The sequence below is a fragment of the Gracilinanus agilis genome, chromosome 2 (genome assembly GCF_016433145.1).
Source record: "Gracilinanus agilis isolate LMUSP501 chromosome 2, AgileGrace, whole genome shotgun sequence".
NCBI lineage: Eukaryota > Metazoa > Chordata > Mammalia > Didelphimorphia > Didelphidae > Gracilinanus > Gracilinanus agilis.
The window spans coordinates 105,612,637-105,633,617 of NC_058131.1; the positions used below are offsets into that span (position 1 = coordinate 105,612,637).

A 20,981-nucleotide genomic window follows, 5' to 3' on the forward strand; every position below is an offset into this window, starting at 1 on the left:
GAGTTGATAGATGATCGCTGCAAGTTGTTGTTAAAGTCTGATTTGTCTTTTCATTTCATGATGCATGTTTTTTTTTTCTTTTGTCAGGATAACGTCATATAGCATCTTGTTTGTTTTTCTGTGTCTCTCTATGTACATATCTATTTACCGGTGACTGTAAATGGGCCTATAGATATATACATAGTTCCATATGTTCTGGGGGCAGCGTGCACCATTGTTGGGTCTCTTTGCCTTAAAACACATTACTATCAATATTAAGCTTTTTGCTTCAGATTTAGAAAAATAGAGAGCCTTGATGTCTTTTCTGGCTCTGAACCATAATATGCATGTCGATGATATTATATGTATGTGTGTGTATATATATGATATTTCCATATATATGTTAAAATTTATATATTGGAATTAAATATCCAGTTTTTCTGCTTTTTATATTCAGAACAAAAAAAAATCCACAAAGAAGGAGCACTCAAATCTTTTTATATATATATACTTTAAATTTGTATCTTGCCAGGAGAAAAAAAATTGCAGCAATTGACTTGTATTTGAAGATAAGCCATTTTATTCTTTGATTTATGGTACAGAGACTCAAGTTAATGAACTTGAAAACAATGTTGCTTCATGCACTTTGAAAATCAGTGGGGTGTTTCTTGTCATGTTACTAGTTGTCAACCTATGTTGTAGTCATGTTCACAGTCGTGATTTAAATACCTCAGATACACCCAGCCACTTAAACACTCTCAACTAATTGCTAAGAGAAGCAATAAGGGAAAATGTATTCATGTGTCCATTGTTTTATCATAACGCTATGATTTTTGCTTTTAATGTTTGTCTTCAGTGGCGTGTTGTCTGTTGGCATGCTTAAAGCACATTTTCATTAAAATTCATTTTGCTCCTTTTTTCCCTTCCTGTTTTCCTGGATCATTCATTTGCATACATATTAATTTATCCTTGTGCATACTGGTGTTGGGGTTTTCTCTTTCCCTCTAATATCTCAAAAGAAAAATTTTTGCTGCAGAAATCTCCTCAGAAAAGGTTTTCATATTCTTAGCAACTAGAAGTTTGCCTCCCACATATTGTGCATTTTAGCCTTATTCACAAAACTTTTGTCCATTAAGATCATTATTAGAATAATTAAGTCAGTATTTCAAATCAGGTCAATATTATGGTACAGCTAGCAATCCCCACTTAAAACCTGCAGCAGGAAATTTTTTTAAACTTTTTTTTTTTTTTACACATACTAACCATGTGTTTCTCCAGGTTCTTACTACACCAGCCTTAAACTCATTATATTCTTCACCATAAATTGTAATTTGTGCAGTTTCATAGGCCACAAATTTATTAAATTGAAGTCACTTGAAATTCAGTACTTGAGTGGCTATTGTTTTAAAACTTTTTTTTTGGTCTCAGATATTTTTAATTTTTTTTTGCTTTAGCCACCATTTTAAAAAGAGAGATGTAGAATAGACAAAACAAACATTCACAAATGTCCTAGTTGCTTGTAAGCACATGTTTACAGTTTGAGGCTTATTTTGGGCCAGGATAAGCCACCATGTGTACCCACACCCCTTTACTCTATAGTCTGCTTTCCTTTTTTTGGATCTTGTGTAAGATTCTTACTAGTATACTCCCATCTTAATCCTGGTCTAGTTTGGCAAAATTGAGGAAATGGAATTTTGTGGAAACTTAGTCTAGCCTGGACTAAATCCAGGACCCTGAAATAGAGTCAAATTTACAATTCTTCCATCTTTGCTGGGATTTCAGCCAGCCAGTGTTCTAAATGGACACCCCTGACCGCCCCCCCCCCCCCTTTCTAGTTCCAATCCTTCCAATGAGGCGTGAGAGGATCGGTCTTTGGCAGCTAATCGTTAGGTCCGACACGCTCCATCCCGGGCGACCGGGTCGCCATTCTTTGTGCCGAGGCCGTTGCCCTTTCTCTGGGGATGATTCTGGTTCCGGGCAGCAGTGCAGGGCGCGGGTGTCTTCCTTAGTGTGCCATTTACAACCTCCGTGTTTGTCTACGTACGAAGGGGTGCAGGATGTTCGTAATCCACTAAAGCATTAGCAACACCCAGCTTTGGTAACTCGCTAATCCCACCCCCTGGTCATACGAGCCAGGGAGCTGCTACGGTTACTGGTCCACAGTTAATGGTACACAGGCTGAGAATGATAAGGAACCGAGACCATACTGCATTTCCAAAGCTGAAAGCCGTCAGGGTTACAATTTAATTGAGCTTGTGGAGGAACAGCTCCTGAAGACGTCTCCAGCGTGATGAGTCAGAGCCGCTGGAAACTGGGCTGCTCTCTAGGCTATCTCGATGTCAGTGCAGCAAGGCCACGCGATCGACAAAGCAAGTGATGGGGAAGGCCATGGTTCTGTCTTTGTTTGGGGGTAAATAGCTGTGTGGTGTTGAGTGACTGTGGTTGGCTTTTTCCAGTACCTTTAACAACAAATACAGCCCACTTAATATACAGTGCTGGCAGACGTGCTTAAATGGATGTTTGACTTGCCTTATTCTTCCCTTCTCTTTCCCCCGAGCTTTCAGATCCAAAACCTAACTGAGATGGTGGACATGAATTGCATGGTGTCATCCTAATTTCTGCATGTGTTGATGATGTGTTGTGGGAAGGGCCAAGGTTGGGGAGGCGGGCCGAGGAACGTTTCTAGACATTCTAGGTCTCTCTCCTTCCGTGGGGTGGGGAATGCTTCTGTGTATTTCTGATAGGCTTGTTTGCTGACATGTTTGTGAATGCCTTTCACTCAAACTTAAACACTTTCTGCTGGTGTTCCTGGTTGTAAGGTGGCTGCTGTATAACATCCTCGATCTCTCATATATAATAAGCGTGACTGTTCCTGTTGTCCTTTGTTTCGAGTAACCAGTAATAGAAATGGAGTTATTGAATTGGGTTCTCTTAGAGAAAATGGATTAATCAGAAGAGCAAAGTGCAGTAAAACTCATACTGACATTTAGCTTCTTCCATTTCCCTATAAAATGGGTGGGTATTAATCAGTTCTGTACCTTCCAATGTCTTTGGTGTTTAGTTGGCTTTGTGGGATGTGAAAGGGTTTTACTGTACTATCTCAGTCTGTCCCAGAAGCTTATACACAGCCACATTGTGCAAAAGTCAGTTAGCGTTTAAGTCATCCCGGGCATGGGTCAAGCTTGGCTGAATGGTCTTTTCCGCTATCCCTAGATGGCAGAAACCGTGGAAACAAGCGAAATGGTCAATGGAGCTACAGAGCAGAGAACGAGTTCAAAAGAATCCAGCCCCATCCCCTCCCCAACCTCAGATCGCAAAGCCAAGACTTCTGTCCAGGCACAGACGGCAGCCACCTTACCAGCCAAAACCCAGGAGACCCCCTCGGCTCAGATGGAAGGCTTCTTGAATCGGAAGCACGAGTGGGAGGCTCACAATAAGAAGGCTTCGAGCAGGTAAGGACAGAGGCTCAGGAGGCCTACTTTGATAGCTGCTTAGGTCAGTGAGGAACGTCTGGTGGTCTCTCCACTTGGATTGGAAACTGGGCGTGGTTGTGGGATGCTCACTCATTTAGTGGTGTCCCCACTACCCAATTCAGCAATCTTAGACTTGAGATGGGCAGATTAAAATGTCCTTGATTCAGTGATGTTTTTCTGAGTGATAGGAGGAAAATAGGACTGAGCCACAGATGTTTTATCTTAAAAGGGATTGATTTTGGCTGATGTAACGGGTTACAGTGACCTGTTTTATGTGAAAAGAATATTTAGGTTTTTATTTAGGTTTAATTTTTAATATTAGGTTTAATATTTCTGTGTCCAAATGTATTTTTTAAAGAATATTGTCATTCTTACCACGTCTCATGGTCATTTACCATAATACCCAACCACTTTGTGAAGTGAGTGGAAAGAATCATGTTAGGAGAGGCATATTTCAACTTCCACTTAACTCTGCCACAAATTTCTGAAGGTTGTCCTGCTTAGCCAACCAGCTTCTTGTTCACTCCCCATTAACTATAGGCCCCAATAGAGTTTCAAGAATTCATGGGGAAGGGGGCAACTGGGTAGCTCAGTGGATTGAGAGCCAGGCCTAGAGACGAGAGGTTCCAGGTTCAAATCTGGCCTCAGACACTTCCCAGCTGTGTGACCCTGGGCAAGTCACTTGACACTTGACACCCCCATTGCCTACCCTTACCACTCTTCTGCCTTGGAGTCAATACATAGTATTGACTCCAAGACAGAAGGTAAGGGTTTTAAAAAAGAAAAAATAATAATTCATGGGGAAGTCTTGTAGGGACAAAAGCATTTTCCCAAAATATAGCAGGGGCTTCCTGGGCTTCTGACAATTTTCACACCATATCAGTGTACCCTGTAGCAGAGAACTCAGGTTTCCAATGTAGTTTGATTATAGGATGAAAATTTTCCTATATTAATGTTGTCAGTGCTCCCTGGCTTCCTTGGGTAGCTAGCTGATTTGTAACAACCTTAGTCTTCTGTGATAACCATTTTTACCTTGGTCAAATTCTGGACTCATTACTAAAAGAAAATGATTATAACAAATTGATGTTCCTCTCTTTAATCCTTTAGGTCGTGGCATAATGTCTACTGTGTGATTAATAACCAAGAGATGGGCTTCTACAAAGACTCAAAGGCTGCTAGTTCTGGTATTCCCTATCACAGTGAGATCCCTGTGAGTTTAAAAGAAGCATCCTGTGAAGTAGCAGTTGACTACAAAAAGAAAAAACACGTATTCAAGCTACGGTGAGCAAGATACAAAATGTTTTCATGGAGTTTTGGTTTTGGTTTTAAAGTTGATTCCTTTGAAACAATAACTGTAAATGACTTCTTGTGAGTTTTTTTCATCTTCAGTAAAGTGGAAAACAACACATTTTTAGGCTGCCCTGATTTTGGCTTAGTTTTGGGGTTTCCTAGTACTTCTGTTGATCCCCAAAGGGTGGGGTGGTAGAAGGTAGTTAGAGTTGGTTTTATTTTATAAGCTGGGACCCAAAAACATAATATGGAATATTCATATTTCACACTTTTTCAAAACCACTTTCCACTGTGTTGACAGTATCCTGGCCTAGGAATTGGAAAGACCTAGATTCAAGTCCCAGCTATCACTGATTTACTGATGTCACCTTCATTAGGCAAATCACTTGACATTCCTCAGCCCCAGTGTTTTCAGCTGTAAAAGGAGTAGTGATGTCCCTTTTAGTTGTGACATTGATACACAAATCTGTTCAAGCTTCGGAAAAATTATCTAAGGGAGCAGCAAATGGTTTATAAACTTTCAAAAAACAGAACAGTGATTAACAGGAGCCACTTTTATTAGAAGAATCAAGTCATGGCAAACTAACTTTGTATTATTTTTTAAGAGGGTTATTTGCTGGACATATAGAGGAATGACAGATATAGTATGTATAGGTTTCAACTTAACTGTTGGCAAAATCTCTGATGTAGCCTTGCAGATTACATGGTGAAATGTAAGCCCCACTACATCTCTGAATTAATAATTGGTTGAAAAATCACATCTAGGAATGTCGAGTTAATCAGAATGCTGAAATCCTGAGAGGAAAGAAGGAATCCTCTCTTTTAAAATCATTGGTCAAGGTGGCATAAAATTACTTTAAAATTCAAAGATAATACAAAACTAGAAAAGATAGTTCAAGATTTGAAAAGATCTTGTCAGGCTAGAGGAATGGGCCTGAACTGATTCAGCCAGTATCCAGTATGTATTCACCATGTGCAAGGCCCTGAACAAGATTTAATAGAAATAAATATTGTGGCCTACTTTTAGGATCTAAAAAAAAAAGTCAGCTTCTCAGGTAGAGATAAGAGGGGAAAGCCAGCCCCATCTTTGTAGTTCATGTAAAAGAAGGTTTTTTTAAATGACTACACATTTGATATGAGTCAACAGTAGAATATTATCACCAAAATTGCTCATTTTTAAAATTTTATTAAGAACAGGGAACCAAGAGGATGCTGACAAAAGGGAACATGTCCAGGGCAATAAAAAGTCTTTTAAAAAACCATCTCATATACCAGAATGAAGAAGCTTTGGCTATTTAGCCTAAAGAAAAAATATCATAGGGATGTAACAGTTTTCTTCAAACATTGAAAGGTTATCCTTTGGAAGACAAATCAGGCTGGTTTGTTATAGCTCAACTAGGACCAATAGATGTAAGTCAGAGAGGCATATTTTGATTCACCTGGGGAAATGACTTTCTAGCCATTAGAATAGTCCAAAAAATGGAGTACAGTGATAGGCAATTGAGGCATTCACATATAAGCTGGATGATCCTCCCGTCAGAGATAGGATAGTGCTTTTTCTGCATGCTGTGGGTCTTTAAACTCAGTGATTACTAAAGACTTTTCCAGCTTTCTTCTATAATTCAAATGACTCATCACACAGGCTGAGAGTGATAAACAGGAAATGTCTTTTGGCACCTGCCAGGCTGTTTTCTCCTTTCCCCAAATTGGCTCTTACGACTTTTATTCCCAACTACTTTAGGAATCATCAGATGTCGACCCTCTGTTTCACAGAACCAAATACTCTTCCCTTTATGGTGGATTCCAGCTCAAAAGTTCCACTTTCTAATAGTGGCTGAATGATTTAAAAAAATGCACTTGCTGTGATAAAGATGGAAAAATTGCCAATAACAAGAAGTCAGGCAGGCTGTACATGGGTGTGGTGTTTTTTAAAGGGATGAGAATGTTCAATGTGATTTATGAATCCCTATTGATAGGAGAAATTAATACTCCATCTCTGGAAACTTGGGATAGGCTGTGCTTCCTTTAGAAGGAAAAGCAAAAGTCCTTAGGGCAAAATTTTTATCTAAATGCTTTTATCCACAAAAGAGATCAAATCAATGGATTGGACACGCAACTTAAAAAAACAACTGGAAAGCAAAGTGGAGACCACTTGACATTGGATTCTTTCCTCCTTTGTACTCTTGAACAGTCACAGGGTAGATGGAACATTCCCCTAAAGCTATTCCCATGAGACCTAGGGCTCAGTGCCTGCTCTAAAAGAATAGTCACCCCACATTCTTTTAAGGCTTAATGAAGCATTTTTGGTGGAATCCAGCTGAGTTCTTCTTGGTTGGTCTAGTCTAAGTCATACAGTCTATCAATTTTGAATTCCTAGAATGGCTGTTAAAAGGCAGTGAGTCAGGAAATCTTGGGTTTTAGTCCTGTACTGACTCCATAATTCTGGGCAATACCTTTTTTTTTTTGCCTCAATCTACTCTAAGACTATATAAGTTACAAATAAATTATAGGGAATTCTCAGCCCAGGGGATCCCACACAGATTCAATCTCAGCCCCCTACTTTCTACCCAACTACCACAATAGGCAGGCACCACAGGCAACTTTCTAAGACCATAAGTTGTAGGAATAGTTGCAGATCTCCGTTGGTGTAAAGGGAATACCTTTACCCAGAAGCCCCCCAGACCAATGAAATAACAAATCCAGAAGGGATAGAAATTGGTCGTTTGAGAAGAACATCAGGATTCACACACACTCACTCTCACTCTTACTTACACACACACACACACACACACACACTCTCACTCTCTCTCTCTCTTTCTCTCTCTCTCTCTCTCTCTCTCTCTCTCTCTCTCTCTCTCTCTCTCATAGACTTAGCCTTGAGTAGCTGTTACAGTTTCATCCCTGGCACAGCACTCACTTATGGTTGGAAATGGGGAAAAAAGGGGTGGACACCATCTTTGCCATTTGAAGGGCTGTCATGTTGCAAACTCACTCTCCAACTCACCTTTTGCCAAGACAACAAGAAAGATCCTAAATCCACCTTTCCCTTAGAACAACCCAACATAGCCTTTCAGTGGATGGCATAGCCAGTGTTATTCGGCATATTCTTTGAAAACTAGGATCTATGGGGTGTCAATTATTGAGAGATCAATTTTAGCTTCATATAAAGGGAGACTCCATAACAATTAGAGCTCTTCAGTCAGGCCACAAGCCAGTCAATATGCTAAGTGCTAGAGATACAACTTTTTAAAGATGTTTAGTTGGTAACACATGATAGATACTCCGAGTGCTTGTTTTGTTTGGTGGAATATTCATACAAATTCAAACATGTTTTTTTCCTAAATAAAGCTTAAACCCTTTTGCTCCCAATGTTCTGGAGTTTGGGATAAGAAATCGGGAATGATTTGACTGGAATGTCTTTCTGAGACTTGCAAGAAAGAAATATCCAGCTGTTGCTGTGTAAATGATTTAGTGGTCCAGATGATTTGCTACTGGGAGTCAATCTATCAGCTGAATATTTTCCATTGGACTGAGGAAACGGGCTGAAATCTCCTAAGTGTTATCAGTGAGTTTTAGAAACAGAAGGAGATATAAACTTAAGGAGTAAGATACTGCTATATTCCTAAACGGCTTATTTAAAATAACAAGTTTTTTACCCTAGTCATCAGGTGAGCATCCAGATAGATTTTTGTGATAGACAAACTAACCTTCAACAGACTCTTCAAGATGGATGGAGATTCCCTGAGCTTAACTTCCATGACTTCTAAGATGTCCAAGAAGGTCATGAATGATAGAGACACAGCATATGGAGCAAAGCCCTTAGGACCTTTCAGTCCCAGGCCCTTCCTACATGGATTGATATCACCTATTGGACTCCATTAGAGACTCTAGCACATGCCTGTGAGCCATTGTGTTATACATGTAGATTGATGTGTTTATTTCAGTTTTCAAAATCTAACTCCTAGCTTTCTTTTGTTCTTTTAAATTTTAGACTAAATGATGGCAATGAGTACCTCTTCCAAGCCAAAGATGATGTAAGTTCCTATTATTTATTAACTAAAAAGCAGCATTTGCAAGAAAACAGTTGGTTATAAGCCATTCTGAAATGTCTACTCATAATCCACATGAGACTGGAACCAGATTTCCTTTGGCTTTATTCTTCTTACTACTCAATATTAAATTATTTTAGTTCCCTGTTCCTCCAGAAGAAACTAAAGTAAATGGAGCCTGCCTTCAACAGAAAGTTAACAAGAGCTAATTGGAATGAAAACAACATATAAGAAGAAGAAATTTCTTTCTTCCTCCCTTCCTCCCTTCCTTATTAGAGCAGTAGAAATGACCATACAAATACTTATTCTCTCCCCTTTCCTCTTTCAAAGAATTATGTGGAAGGTAAAGGGGAGAGCATGATTTATTTTCCAACAAGGGCCTAAACATTAAGGATTTTCTTTCTAGCTTTCACTTGATCAGAAACCTTTCTCTGGCCCCTTTACCCAGAATTCAGTTTAAATGGAATTTATGCTGTGCGTAGATTACCATGAAGAGGACGGAAATTTAAACTCCTAACACTTTTCTTCCCTTCTGCTTGGAAGAAAAAGGAGTTTAAAAATCCTTAAGTGGTAGAATCCGTTTTTTAAAGTATAAAATTAGAAATTATCCGAAAGAGGCAACTTAGATGGCTCCAAGAAGATGGAGAGCCAGGCTTAGAACCAGTAAGTCCTGGGTTCAAATTTGGCCTCAGACACTTCCTAGCTGGGTGACCCTGGGAAAGTCCCTTAAGCCCCATTGCCTAGCCCTTACCACTCTTTTGCCTTGGAACCAATACCCAGTATTGATTCTAAGACAGAAGGTAAGGGTTTTTTCTCTCTCTCTCTTTTTTTTTTTTTTTTTAAATTATCCCACAACACTGTCACGTATCCTGACCCCTTTCTTGTAACATCCTCTTCTTCCAGGAGGAAATGAATTCCTGGATCCAGGCCATCACTTCCGCCATCTCCTCTGACAAAGGTGAAATCTCCGTCAGCACCCAGAGCACTCCAGCATCCAGCCGTGCCCAGACCTTGCCAGCCAGTGTTACCATCACCAGCGAATCCAGCCCTGGCAAGCGTGAGAAAGACAAAGAGAAAGACAAAGAGAAACGGTTTAGCCTCTTTGGAAAAAAGAAATGAGCTCCCATCTCCACATCCTGTACTTCTCTTACCTTTTCAGTGAAATTCCAGCATGCAAGCTCAGAACCAATACATTACTCTCTGTGCCTAATGTTCCTCAATGTGATTGATTTTTTTTTTTATTTATAGAGAATTTCTGAAAAAAACAAAACAAAACAAAACAAAATTTCTTTCAGGTTATAAAAGTAATGAGGCACATTGGGCAGCTTTCTTTTATGAGAGGAAAGACCATATTTTTTTTTTAATGAAGTTAATATAGATTAGATCTTAATATTTAAACTGTTCCTCAATTTTGTGAGGCTGTCTTGGAAATACCCCCCTCCCCTCTTCCCTCAGACCCCCTCCCCACCCCTCAGTGCTATGGGTATGCAAGGCAGCGGTGCTTCCCCAACAGAAATTACCGTGCACACCAGAGACAGACGGACCGATTTTCTGACCCATTCGCTTCCATTCACGTAACGGTGGTTCTCCCGAGTCCCGACTAGTAGAAACTACCCTACGACGGCTCTTCCCTTTATGAAACAGATAAGTGTATTCTTACTCTCTCAGCTGTACCGAGTACAAGTCGACATTAACTTTGCAGACCAAACACCCGCCCCCGGCATCACGCACTAACACCCTCCCACGGCTTTCGTGCATCCGATGCGGCCGTTCAGAATGGCGGTGTACGAGAAGGAATAGCAGACGGATGATAACTGTTTTAAATAATCTGTAATTTCGATTTTTTTTTTTTGCTGAAATACATTATATTGTATGTTTGAGATAATTCTAGTACAAAGTATAATAAAGCTAGATGTATAATAAACCCTTTAAATCATCGATAAGTGTAAAAGTGAAACCGAAGCATTTACTGGACAAAGTCATGTTACTGAACTGGTTCCTTGCTTGTGCGCTGCGGCACTGTGTTATAATTTTGCTACATTACTCGCTCTTTGATACATAGTGTGCATTTCTCTGTCACTGTAACTATTGTAATGACAAAACTTCATCTTACTGCACAATCAAAATGACATTTAATAGGAATGACCTTTCAGAGACTGGGCCTGCCTTGGGCTGGCGCGCTCGGGCCTGGCCCTCGGCTGTTTGACCTGTACCTCTTAACTCTACCCTCTCTGTTCAATATATGCGATGTCATTAAATGCTTTTAAAACTAACTCAGCTGACTTCTGGTTTTTGGGTTTTTGTTGTGTTTCTTTTTGTTTGTGGGGAGTGGGGAGGGTTATTTTTCTCCAGCACTGATTTCCTATTAAGTGGAATGTGCCAGAGCCAAAAAGACCCACAAAAGCTCTTACAGTGAGGCAAGAACATGCACTTTAAGAAGTGTTTTGGGGGGAGGTGGAGGAGGATATTCTTGCTTTGAAAATAGCCTCCTAAAAGCAAAGAGAAAAAAAGGCAGTTTATTTAAAAAAAAAAAAAAAAAAAAGTCCAAATGCTTGGTACTTAACTGAACCAAGCCGAGCAGTGAGATGAACTCTGCTAATTAACTATTAGAATATTAAAATAGATATTCACTCAACTACTAATGAACAATTAGAAATGTTTGATCCACTTTGCCCCATGGAGATGTCTAAAGTGTCATTTTTCACTGATAGTGGAACGGTATCTTTTAATGAAAATAAGAATGACTTACAGGACTGAAGATTTTTGAATAAATTATTCATGAAGACAACTTAGTATATGACAAGTCATCCCTATTGAGATCCAAAACTAAACACTGATTTATTATTAGCATTATTATGCTTTCTCAGACTCCCCTCACCCCAATATCAACCAATAGACCAAGTTACTGGTTACTCCCACAGAAAGTGACCCACATTAAAAAAGGGCCCCTTACTCATCCTATTCAGTATTTCAGTATATTTTTTTTAAACCCTTACCTTCCTCTTAGAATCAATATTAAGTATCTGTTCTAAGGCAAAAGAGTGATAAGGGCTAGGCAGTGGGGGTGAAGTGACTTGCCCAGGGACACCCAGCTAGAAAGTGAGACCAGATCTGAACCTAGGACCTCCCGTCTCTAGGCCTGACGCTCCATCCACTGAGCCACCCAGCTGCCCCCCATTTCAAGATTTTTAGTGAGCTATAATTTCTTCCACCAGGGCCAGTTGCATCCCTGTAGCATCTTTTCATTCATGAGTTGCCGTGGTGAAAAGAAGCCATCACTGGGTAGCTAAGACTCTCCCGACTTAACTAGGTTTACTACTTGAATAGAACATTTAGTCTATCTCTGGGTCTTGAACTCAAAGCCTTTCCCACCTGATAGTACTTCCCGAATTGATCCTCATACCTTCAAAAACCCCTTGAAATGGGGAGGACCTTTAAGTAGAAGTCCAAACCCAATATTAGAAGGGAATGTTAAGAGGACATTTCATTAGTTACAAAATAAAATTGTGAAAGAAATGTGTGTTGAATGTGAAAAATGATTTGTAAATGTTGCCATTTCAACCTCTCTGGGTGAAAGGAGGAAAAAATCACAAATACTCATCCTACATCTGAAAGAAAATAAAAATTCTAAGCCAGACTCTTTGCTTTACAGAGAGGTAAACAGAAGTTAAGTGATTTGTCCATCATCACATAGTAAATAGAGCTGAGATTAGAGCCCAACCAGCAAGACTTTTGACTCAAATGCTTCCACCCTTCCTTGCTGCTTTACTAAAAATCCCTTTAGATTCTTGGTTTCTCCTTCCTTTCCCTAACCAGGGAATTGATGAGCTTTAAAAGGGTCCCTTTCTCTTGTAAATGGTGATCCTGAGAACAGAAAGGATTTCTCCTTGGGCTTTGATGGGGAAGGGGTTAGCAGTAGTTCAATATAATTTCTTCTGTAATCAAGAATGCATAAGCTTGCTGAAAAAAAAAATATATATATATAATAACCTATTAAGTGTAAAAGCCCCCATATAGAAATATCACATAGTCTTTAACATATGGCATTCATTTTTTTTTTTTTTGCTTTGTGCAACCCCATTCAATGTCTAGAGGATTGTGCATATTATTTTGTTTTAACAGCTCCACTGCACTTTTGTCCCAATGTTAGGATTTTTTAAAAAATCTACCCACAGGGATAAAAGTTACATTATCCTGGCATGGTCCTGAGCAAGGGGGAGAGTAAACTGGGATATGTCATCAGAACGGAATAAATTATCTATAATAAAAATAGATGACTTTGCTTGTGAGACTCACATTTGTCATTAGTTGGGGAAGGGTGGCATTTACATATGACATTTGTGTGGCCTTTCCTCATAGGTCCCCATAGGCCCAGCATGGTTTCCTCTAGAATTTTTGAAATTCCTCTTCCTTAACATTCTTTGGCTTTTCATCGATCTTCCTTTTTCCGGAGAAGTGCTCTTTTGTTATTTTAGAGAAATGTACTTTAATAATTCCCCTAGGAAGAAACAAATATGAACCACAAAGACTTCTCCACCCATGTCGGAGAAGGCAGACAGTTTTAGAAAATGAGGATATGTTAACTTGCGTAAAATGAATCCCAGTGGCTCAGCTGGGAAGGATTTTGCATCCTGTTTGGAAACCTTTGGTGTTTCTGGTGAGAGCAGTCTTTTCCTTGCCAGACTTCTGGAGAGGATACTCACGTGGGCTTCTACTCCTAGGTAATTTGACATTAAGTAGTCTATGAGGTTTGTTTTGTTTTGTTTTGTTTTTAATTTTCAATTACATATAGAAACAGTTCTTAACATTTTTCTGATGTTTTGTGATCCAAATTCCATCCTCCAGACACAAGTAATCTGATATCTAGCAGAATTTCTTGACCTACAGTCTATGAACTTTTTTTTTTAACACATACTTTCTGTCTGTCAATACTGAGTATCCATTTCAAGGCAGAAGAACGGTAAGGGCTAGGCAATTGGGGTTAAGTGACTTACCCAGGATCACAAAGCTAGGAAGTGTCTGAAGCCTGGATTTAAACCCAGGACTTTCCATCTTCAGACCTGGTGCATTCATGAACTTTTAAAAGAACTAATGATAATTTTTTTTCTTTGTAATCCTATTATTTAATTTTGCAAATTTAAAAACATTGTAGAAAAGAGTCCATTGGCTTCCTGAGATGGTCAAAGAGATTTCTGTGACCTAAAAATGTTTAAGAACTACAAATCTAGATCTGGGAGGAACCTCAGCAGTCACCTAGTCCAAACCCCTCATTTTTATAGACAAAAGAACAAGGTAAAGTGATTTGTCTGAGACTCCTTTGTAGCAAGCATCAGAGATAAGATTTGAGCAGTTGATTTGATTAGGGCCACTGTTTTTTCCTTTGTACCTATCCTGCTGCCCGTCCTTTATTTGTTCTCATTTGCCCTTCCTTTTTGAAGAGGACCAATGATGTCACTGGGAAATGACTTGCATGTGAATTGGATTTAAGTGAGGCAGAGTTGTACTGTGGCCTCATTCTCTCTTCTAGAGTCATCCAAGTCCAGTGGCAAAAGTCAGGATGACAAACAAGGGTCTGGGATGTAGAGGATAACCTTGGGGTCTAAGCTCTAAGAACTCCATAACCCCTGTTTCAGGCTCCTCCATGGCCCATCGAACCAAATTTCTCTCAATTGCCCATTCCACCAGGGGAAGGCTTCACATGCTTGGGGCAGACATCCCCCTGACTCACGGACAGGTTTGAGGTCTATGGGTTACCCTCAGCCTGGGAAGCCTATCTGCTGAGATGGTTTTACCAGGGTGTGACTACTGCTCATGCTACAGCTTCTTGGAGCCACAGGTGAGAGTTGGGTGAAAGTAGACACCAAAGGTAGATGAACAGCTCTGATACAGGCTCCTCAAACACTCGGGCCAGAGGGCCTAGTCCTCCCTAAATACCTCATATACCCCATGCTGTTATCTAGTGCTTCTCAGAAGAAAGGATAAAGGTAGGGTCTCACCTTTAGACAAAGGTGACACTGAGTTGATTGAGGGGTGGGATAATGAGGGAATAGGAAAAATTCCTTTAAGAGAAGTTATGTTTAGGACCCTAATTTTTGATAACTTTGGTGTATCCTCCAGTTATTGCCTCCAACTTATTTCTTTGCAAATGAGATCTGAGAAGCTTCCATGAAAAGATTTGAAGGAAGCTTAAGCAGTTATGTTGAAGCCTTGGTATAGGTAGGGCTCAATCATTCGGTGCCTCTACAGCAGTACTTCAAATCCTGGGCAAGCTATCACAGGTTCATTTCACTCCAAACCTTTGAATGTTATCCATCAGCAAATATCCTATCAGATGAAATAATACCATCAGATGAAACTGATAGAGAAAGTCTTAAGAGTATTGTTCATCACTGAGTTTTTGCTTTGGTGTATTCATTTTGGGGAAGTATTTGCAAATTTTCCTTCATTTTTCTGCCACATTTCTGTGGATCAAGAAGCAACTGGAAAGAAAGGAAAAGATGGAGAGATGTTTAGGAGGAAGGGAGAACATCGAAATGCCCTTTTAGGGAAAGGGAAATTCTCTCTTCCAAAGAGCCAATAGAGGCTTTCCCCATAAAGTAAGGCATCCTTCATTCCTTAGCTTTGGCTGGTCTGGGGAGCCAAGGAATCTGCTAGAGCTGGAGTGCTGTCAACTGTTATCTCAAACTTTTTCCTACTCAATGGTCCACTCATCCAATTCAGCCAACATACTAAGTAAGTACCTGGTGTATACAAAGAGCCATACTAGCCACTAGGAAGAATACAAAATTTAGTTAATATATCTCTGACCTCATAGAGCTTAGAGTCTTGTAGTATTTTCTCTGCTCTAGTGAATTATTTTCAGATGCAGCCTTCATTTTCTGGAGAAAACTGTGCTGGCATCGCTTCCTTTTCATCCACTCATTTCAAAGTTTATTTTAGTGGTAACTGGATTCTCAGTTAAATTGACCTTGAAAACAAGTAGCTGGACTATAGTTCCATCTTCCCAGATTGGGGGGACTGTGAAGGAGTCTTGTCTTGGAGCAGCAACCAGGACCCCCTCTGAAGGACATATATTTGGACATGTAAATGTTCTTTCATAGGTCTAAAAAAAAATTAAGTTTCCTGACCTTAGTAGAAGAAGAGACACATGGAAACCAGCCCGAGGGATGCTGGGGATAGAGAGAGAGGTTGGGTGAGAGTTCTGGTGCTCTTAATAGGGTTTAATATGTTACTAATCTATTGAACATGTCTTATATGTAAAGAGATGTTTAGAAACAAATTCAACATTGTTCTCTAATGTGTGCTTTAGTATAAATCTGACATGGTAAATCCTATTTGGTGAATTTTTATAAATGTATAAACTGGCTCCCATTTATATTAATTGGTTAGTTTGTTATAGCTCACTCATTTTCGTTGTGCTTGACTCTTTGGGACCCCATTTGGGATTTTCTTGGCAAAAATACTAGTGTGCTTTGCCATTTCTTTCTCCAGCTCATTTTAGAGATGAGGAAATTGAGGCAAACAGAGGTTAAGTGATTTGCCCAGGGTCACACAGCTAAATGTATCTGAGGCCAGATTTGAACTCAGGAAGAAGAGTCTTTCTGACTCCAGACCTGGCACGCTATCCACTGTTCTGCCTAGCTGCTCTATTCATTGGTTATGGCTACATGTTATTTTATCAGATAGGTTACTCTAATATGCATATGGGTATCAAGAGTCAGCAGGGCGTAATGCAGTGATGGCAAACATATGACTCATGTGTCACGTGTAGCCATTTTCAATGACACGCAGTTGCATACAGAGAAGCCTGGGGCCACATGCCGAGGATGAAATATTTGCTGTAGTGTAGTGTAGACACTCTGTGCACTATAGACGACAATTCTACCTATATTAATTTACCTATTTTGGTTTATTAAATACAGTTATATATTACAAATATTCATTTTTGTAATTTAAACTATAAATATCATGAAATTATGGGTATTTTTTCTTGAAGTGACACACCACCCAAGTTAGGCTCTTTTTTTGGCGAATTTTGACACACCGAGCTCCAAAGGTTGCCCGTCACGGGTGTGAGGCCAGAACCTTAGTCTTACATTCAAGAAGATCCGGGTTCATGTCCTGCCTAAGATGCCTCTCAGTGTTCCAGACTTTTCTCTAAGACTGCAAGTTATACATTAGGTGGTATATAGAATGCTGTGTACAAATGCTTTTTCATTCAAATATTCTAAGGAATAATTCCCTACTCCAAAGAAGTCCCAAGTGCAGGCTCTTAATGAATGTGTATGTGAATCTGCTTACCCCTAGATGAGCTGTCACCAGTTCAGACACTCAGGGCAGGGGCCCAGAGGGTTTTACACATATTCTAGTGCAGCACCTTGTTGTCCTGCTTGGTGAGAGCTTGCCTGAGCCAGGTCCCGTCTAACCTTCTTACAGCAGCCATACCTTCCCATGTCCTCACTCTTTCCCTCCATTTCTACCTCTAGTTCTGGGAACCAAAATCAAACCATCACTTCTGCTGTTTCTAGAAATAGTATATCTGCTGATATGTCTAAGATTTCATTCAGGGTACTTCTATGAAGAAAGAGGAAGGGAGAGGGAGAAAAAATCAATAGAGTCAAAAGCTAAGCATTACTTATTTGTACTGTTGAACCATGAGATGTTTTAGGGATACCTGTATGTGACTGTATAAAACTAGGATAGCTTGACTAGATTAACCAATGAAACCCGTTCTTGAAGGGATTTCTTAGTTTCAAGACCTTATTCTTCTCTCCCTCTTTTAAGAGAAATAAAGAAAGTACCATTTTAGAGAGGAGGGAACTTGTTACTCTTTTTATTTGAAAGAAAGATAAATTAAATTTCACAGTGGAGAGCTCTACAAGATCAGTCTCTCACCCATGGAGGAAATGACCAGGTATTCTGTTTCGCACTGATTTTCTCTATGGAAATAGGCCAGTTATAAAAGAAAGAAGAGACAATGATGATATGATTATATCTCAGGCCTGTTCCTCCAAAATATAAGAGTAAGCTACAGAAGAAAGTTTATCTCACAATTATAAAACCATGTGGCCTGAAAATCCTGTATCTCCTCATGTAGTCCTCTTCATAGCCCAGTATCTGGTGCTAGTTCTCTCTTGAGCTCCTAACCAGTTCTCTTCTCTACTATGTGTCTTATTCCTTGAAGATGCTTCCACCTTGGGTGACTACCTTTCTGTGTCTATGTCTCTCCACTATGAGTCACAAAAACCAATCTCATAGTTTTACATAGTTGTTTGTGTGTCTTAATAAATCACAGTGAGGACTTGGAGTTAATTAATTCATAGCAGATTTTTAGTAAATTATGGGAAAATTTCAGAACATGCTCCTTGATTGTTCACCTGATGTGAGAAAGCTGAGACCAGGTTATTTAAAATTCTCTATTTCTTTGTTAATCTGGGTGTTTAAAAATTTTTGTAGACATTCCATCTATTTCACCTAAATCGTCACCTCCATTGGCATATAATTGAGTAAAATTTTGTTACTGATGATGTTGGCAAATTGTTTTTCTTTATTCTTTTTTTAAAAAAAATAAGACTAGGGGACAACTGGGTGGCTCAGTGGATTGAGAGTCAGGCCTAGAGACAGGTGGTCCTAGGTTCAAATCTGGCCTCAGACACTTCCTAGCTGTGTGACCCTGGGCAAGTCACTTAACCCCCATTGCCTAACCCTTACCACTCTTCTGCCTTGGAGCATAGTATTGACTCCAAGATGGAAGGTAAGGGTTAAAAAATAAATGAATGAATGAATGAACAAAAAATAAACAAACAAATAAATAAACAAGTGGATGAATAAATAAATGAATGAATGGATGAATGAATGAATAATTAAATAAACAAATAAATAAATAAACAAACAAACAAACAAATAAATAAATAGATGAGGCTCATTAATACCTTTAACTTTTCACAAACAAACAGTTTCTGGTTTTATTTATTATTGTAATGGTTTCTTTTTTTCACTTTCAGCTTTGTTCCTCTCTTATTTTCAAAATTTCTGTTCTGTTATTTAGTCAGGGTTCTTGAATTTGTTGGTCTTTTAGATTTTTTTCAATTATATACACAATTCATTGATCTTTCTTATTTGTTGATGAAAGATTTTAGAGATATAAATTGCCTCAGCAGCATGCTTTGGCTGAATCTCCCAAGTTTTGGTATGTTTACATATGAATGTCACTTTCTTTGATGAAATTTTCCATTATTTCTATGACCTGTAGACACACCAGTTCTTTAGAGTTAAGTTGTCTTCAGTTCATTTTAATCTTTTCTCCAAAGGCCCTTAATTGAATATAATGTTTATTGTGCCGTGATCAGTAAATGAAATGTTTAATCTTTCTGCTACTTGTGAAGTTTTTGATGCCCTAGTATGTAATCAGTTCTTATAAAGGTGCCATGAACAACTAGGAAATAAGTACATTCATACTAAATTCGATAACCATCAGAGATCTGCCAAATCTAACTTCTCTAAAAATTCCATTTAGATCCTTAATTTATTTCTAGTTTTTCTTTTGGCTAGGCTTGTATGGTCTGAGATGGATATGGAAGGGCAGAAACAAGTTATTTGTTAAATATCAGTGATGTGCCATGCACTGTCCTAAGTGCTTTATAAATATTATCTCATTTCATCTTTGCAACAGCTCTAGGAAAGAGGTGCTATTATTATTTCTATTTTACATTTGAGAAAACCAAGGCATATAGAGGTTGCGACTTGCCCAGAGTCACACAGATAGTGTCCAAGGTAGAATTTGAACTCAGATCTTTCTCATTCCAAGCACAGTGCTCTAGCCACCTACCTTCCTCTAGTTGGGAATCCCTAACTATTGTTCTTTTGTTGTTTATTTCTTCCTATATTTCAATTACTCACCCTTTAAGTATTTAGATACTACTACATTCAGTGCATTTATTAAGTATTGATAATAATTCATTGCGTATGGTGTGTTTCAGCATCATGTAGTTATCCTGTTTGTTTCTTTTAATCAAGTCTAATTTTCCTGTTGCTTTGTCTAAGATCATGTTTGCTACATCCAATTTTTCAAGTTTACCTGAAGCATAATAAATTTTTTCCAGCCTTTTATTTTAACTCCATGTGAAATTTTACTCTATGTTTCATATACATATATTTCTTGTAAACACAATATATCACTAGGTTCCACTTTCTAATCCACTCTAGTAAATGTTAATGAATCAAGTAGGCTACTCTTCTTTTGTGTGTGTGAATGTGTCATTCACCCATTCATGCACCCATAAAATGAAGTAGAACAAGAGAATGGATTAGAAAAACAAATGTCAATTGTATATTTCCTTCCATTCTATCCTCATGTACTTCTGATTCTTCCCCCCTTGTCTCTACTTTACAAAAAGGTGTTGAGGGAGGATTATACTCAATATTAGTAATTTAGACAGATTTATTCTACCTCTATTCTACTATTTCTCTTCTTTCCCCCTTACTCAGTCCCCAATCTTATGTTCTTATCTTTTTTCTTATTCTTTACTTCAAAATCTACCCTCAATAGTAGGTTTTTTTGCTTATGACATTCCTGAATCTCTTTCCTTTTCATTTCCCCTTTCTTCTTCTCATTGTTCCCACCTGATTCCCTTTTGAATTTAATGTGTTTCTATACCAAACTGTTTCTTTGTGGGTGTATTCAATCTCCTTTTGTCCATTTCAGATGAAAGTGAGATTTATGTGGAGTCAAACTTCCGCTGCCTTTCTCCTTATTTATAGCATCTTTTTAGGCACTGGAGAAGTTTTATCCCTTTCCACCTTCTGTCTTCCTTTTTGCAGCCTTTTTTCTTTCCCTTTTTTTTTTTTATTCTGTGAAGATCATTAAAATATAACAAAACTGATCCCAAGCTTTCAGCTTTATCTACTCCCCTGTTATTCACATATTATTTATATTTACACTTTGCCTAATTCGCTTGACTAATTATCATTCATGATTTACTGAATTATGGTATCTGGATTTTTTTTTTTTTTGGCAATTTATGATTGAGGTTTTCAGGTAGTCTAATGATACTTAGTTTACATCTTTCTGACCAATTTTCCTGGCCAGTTGTCTTTAATAGAAGATACTTTGTTTTCTTATTTATTTTTTCAGTCTTTCTATTTTTGAGTTTTACCTATAGCAATCCTCTGGACTCAAGAGTAAGGCCAT

At 38.7% G+C, this 20,981-nt stretch overlaps 1 protein-coding gene across 1 annotated transcript in view; it reads left to right on the plus strand.

The window, feature by feature from the left end:
- The window catches only part of SPTBN1 (spectrin beta, non-erythrocytic 1), a 191,675-nt gene extending 180,611 nt beyond the window's left edge, over window positions 1-11,064 (plus strand). The window contains exons 32-35 of the mRNA XM_044663335.1: window positions 3,193-3,431; window positions 4,560-4,733; window positions 8,734-8,776; window positions 9,695-11,064. Of these exons, the coding sequence (XP_044519270.1) occupies window positions 3,193-3,431; window positions 4,560-4,733; window positions 8,734-8,776; window positions 9,695-9,910 (672 nt within the window). The 3' untranslated portion in view covers window positions 9,911-11,064. The remainder of the gene's footprint in view (window positions 1-3,192; window positions 3,432-4,559; window positions 4,734-8,733; window positions 8,777-9,694) is intronic.
- The last annotated feature ends 9,917 nt before the right edge of the window (window positions 11,065-20,981 follow it).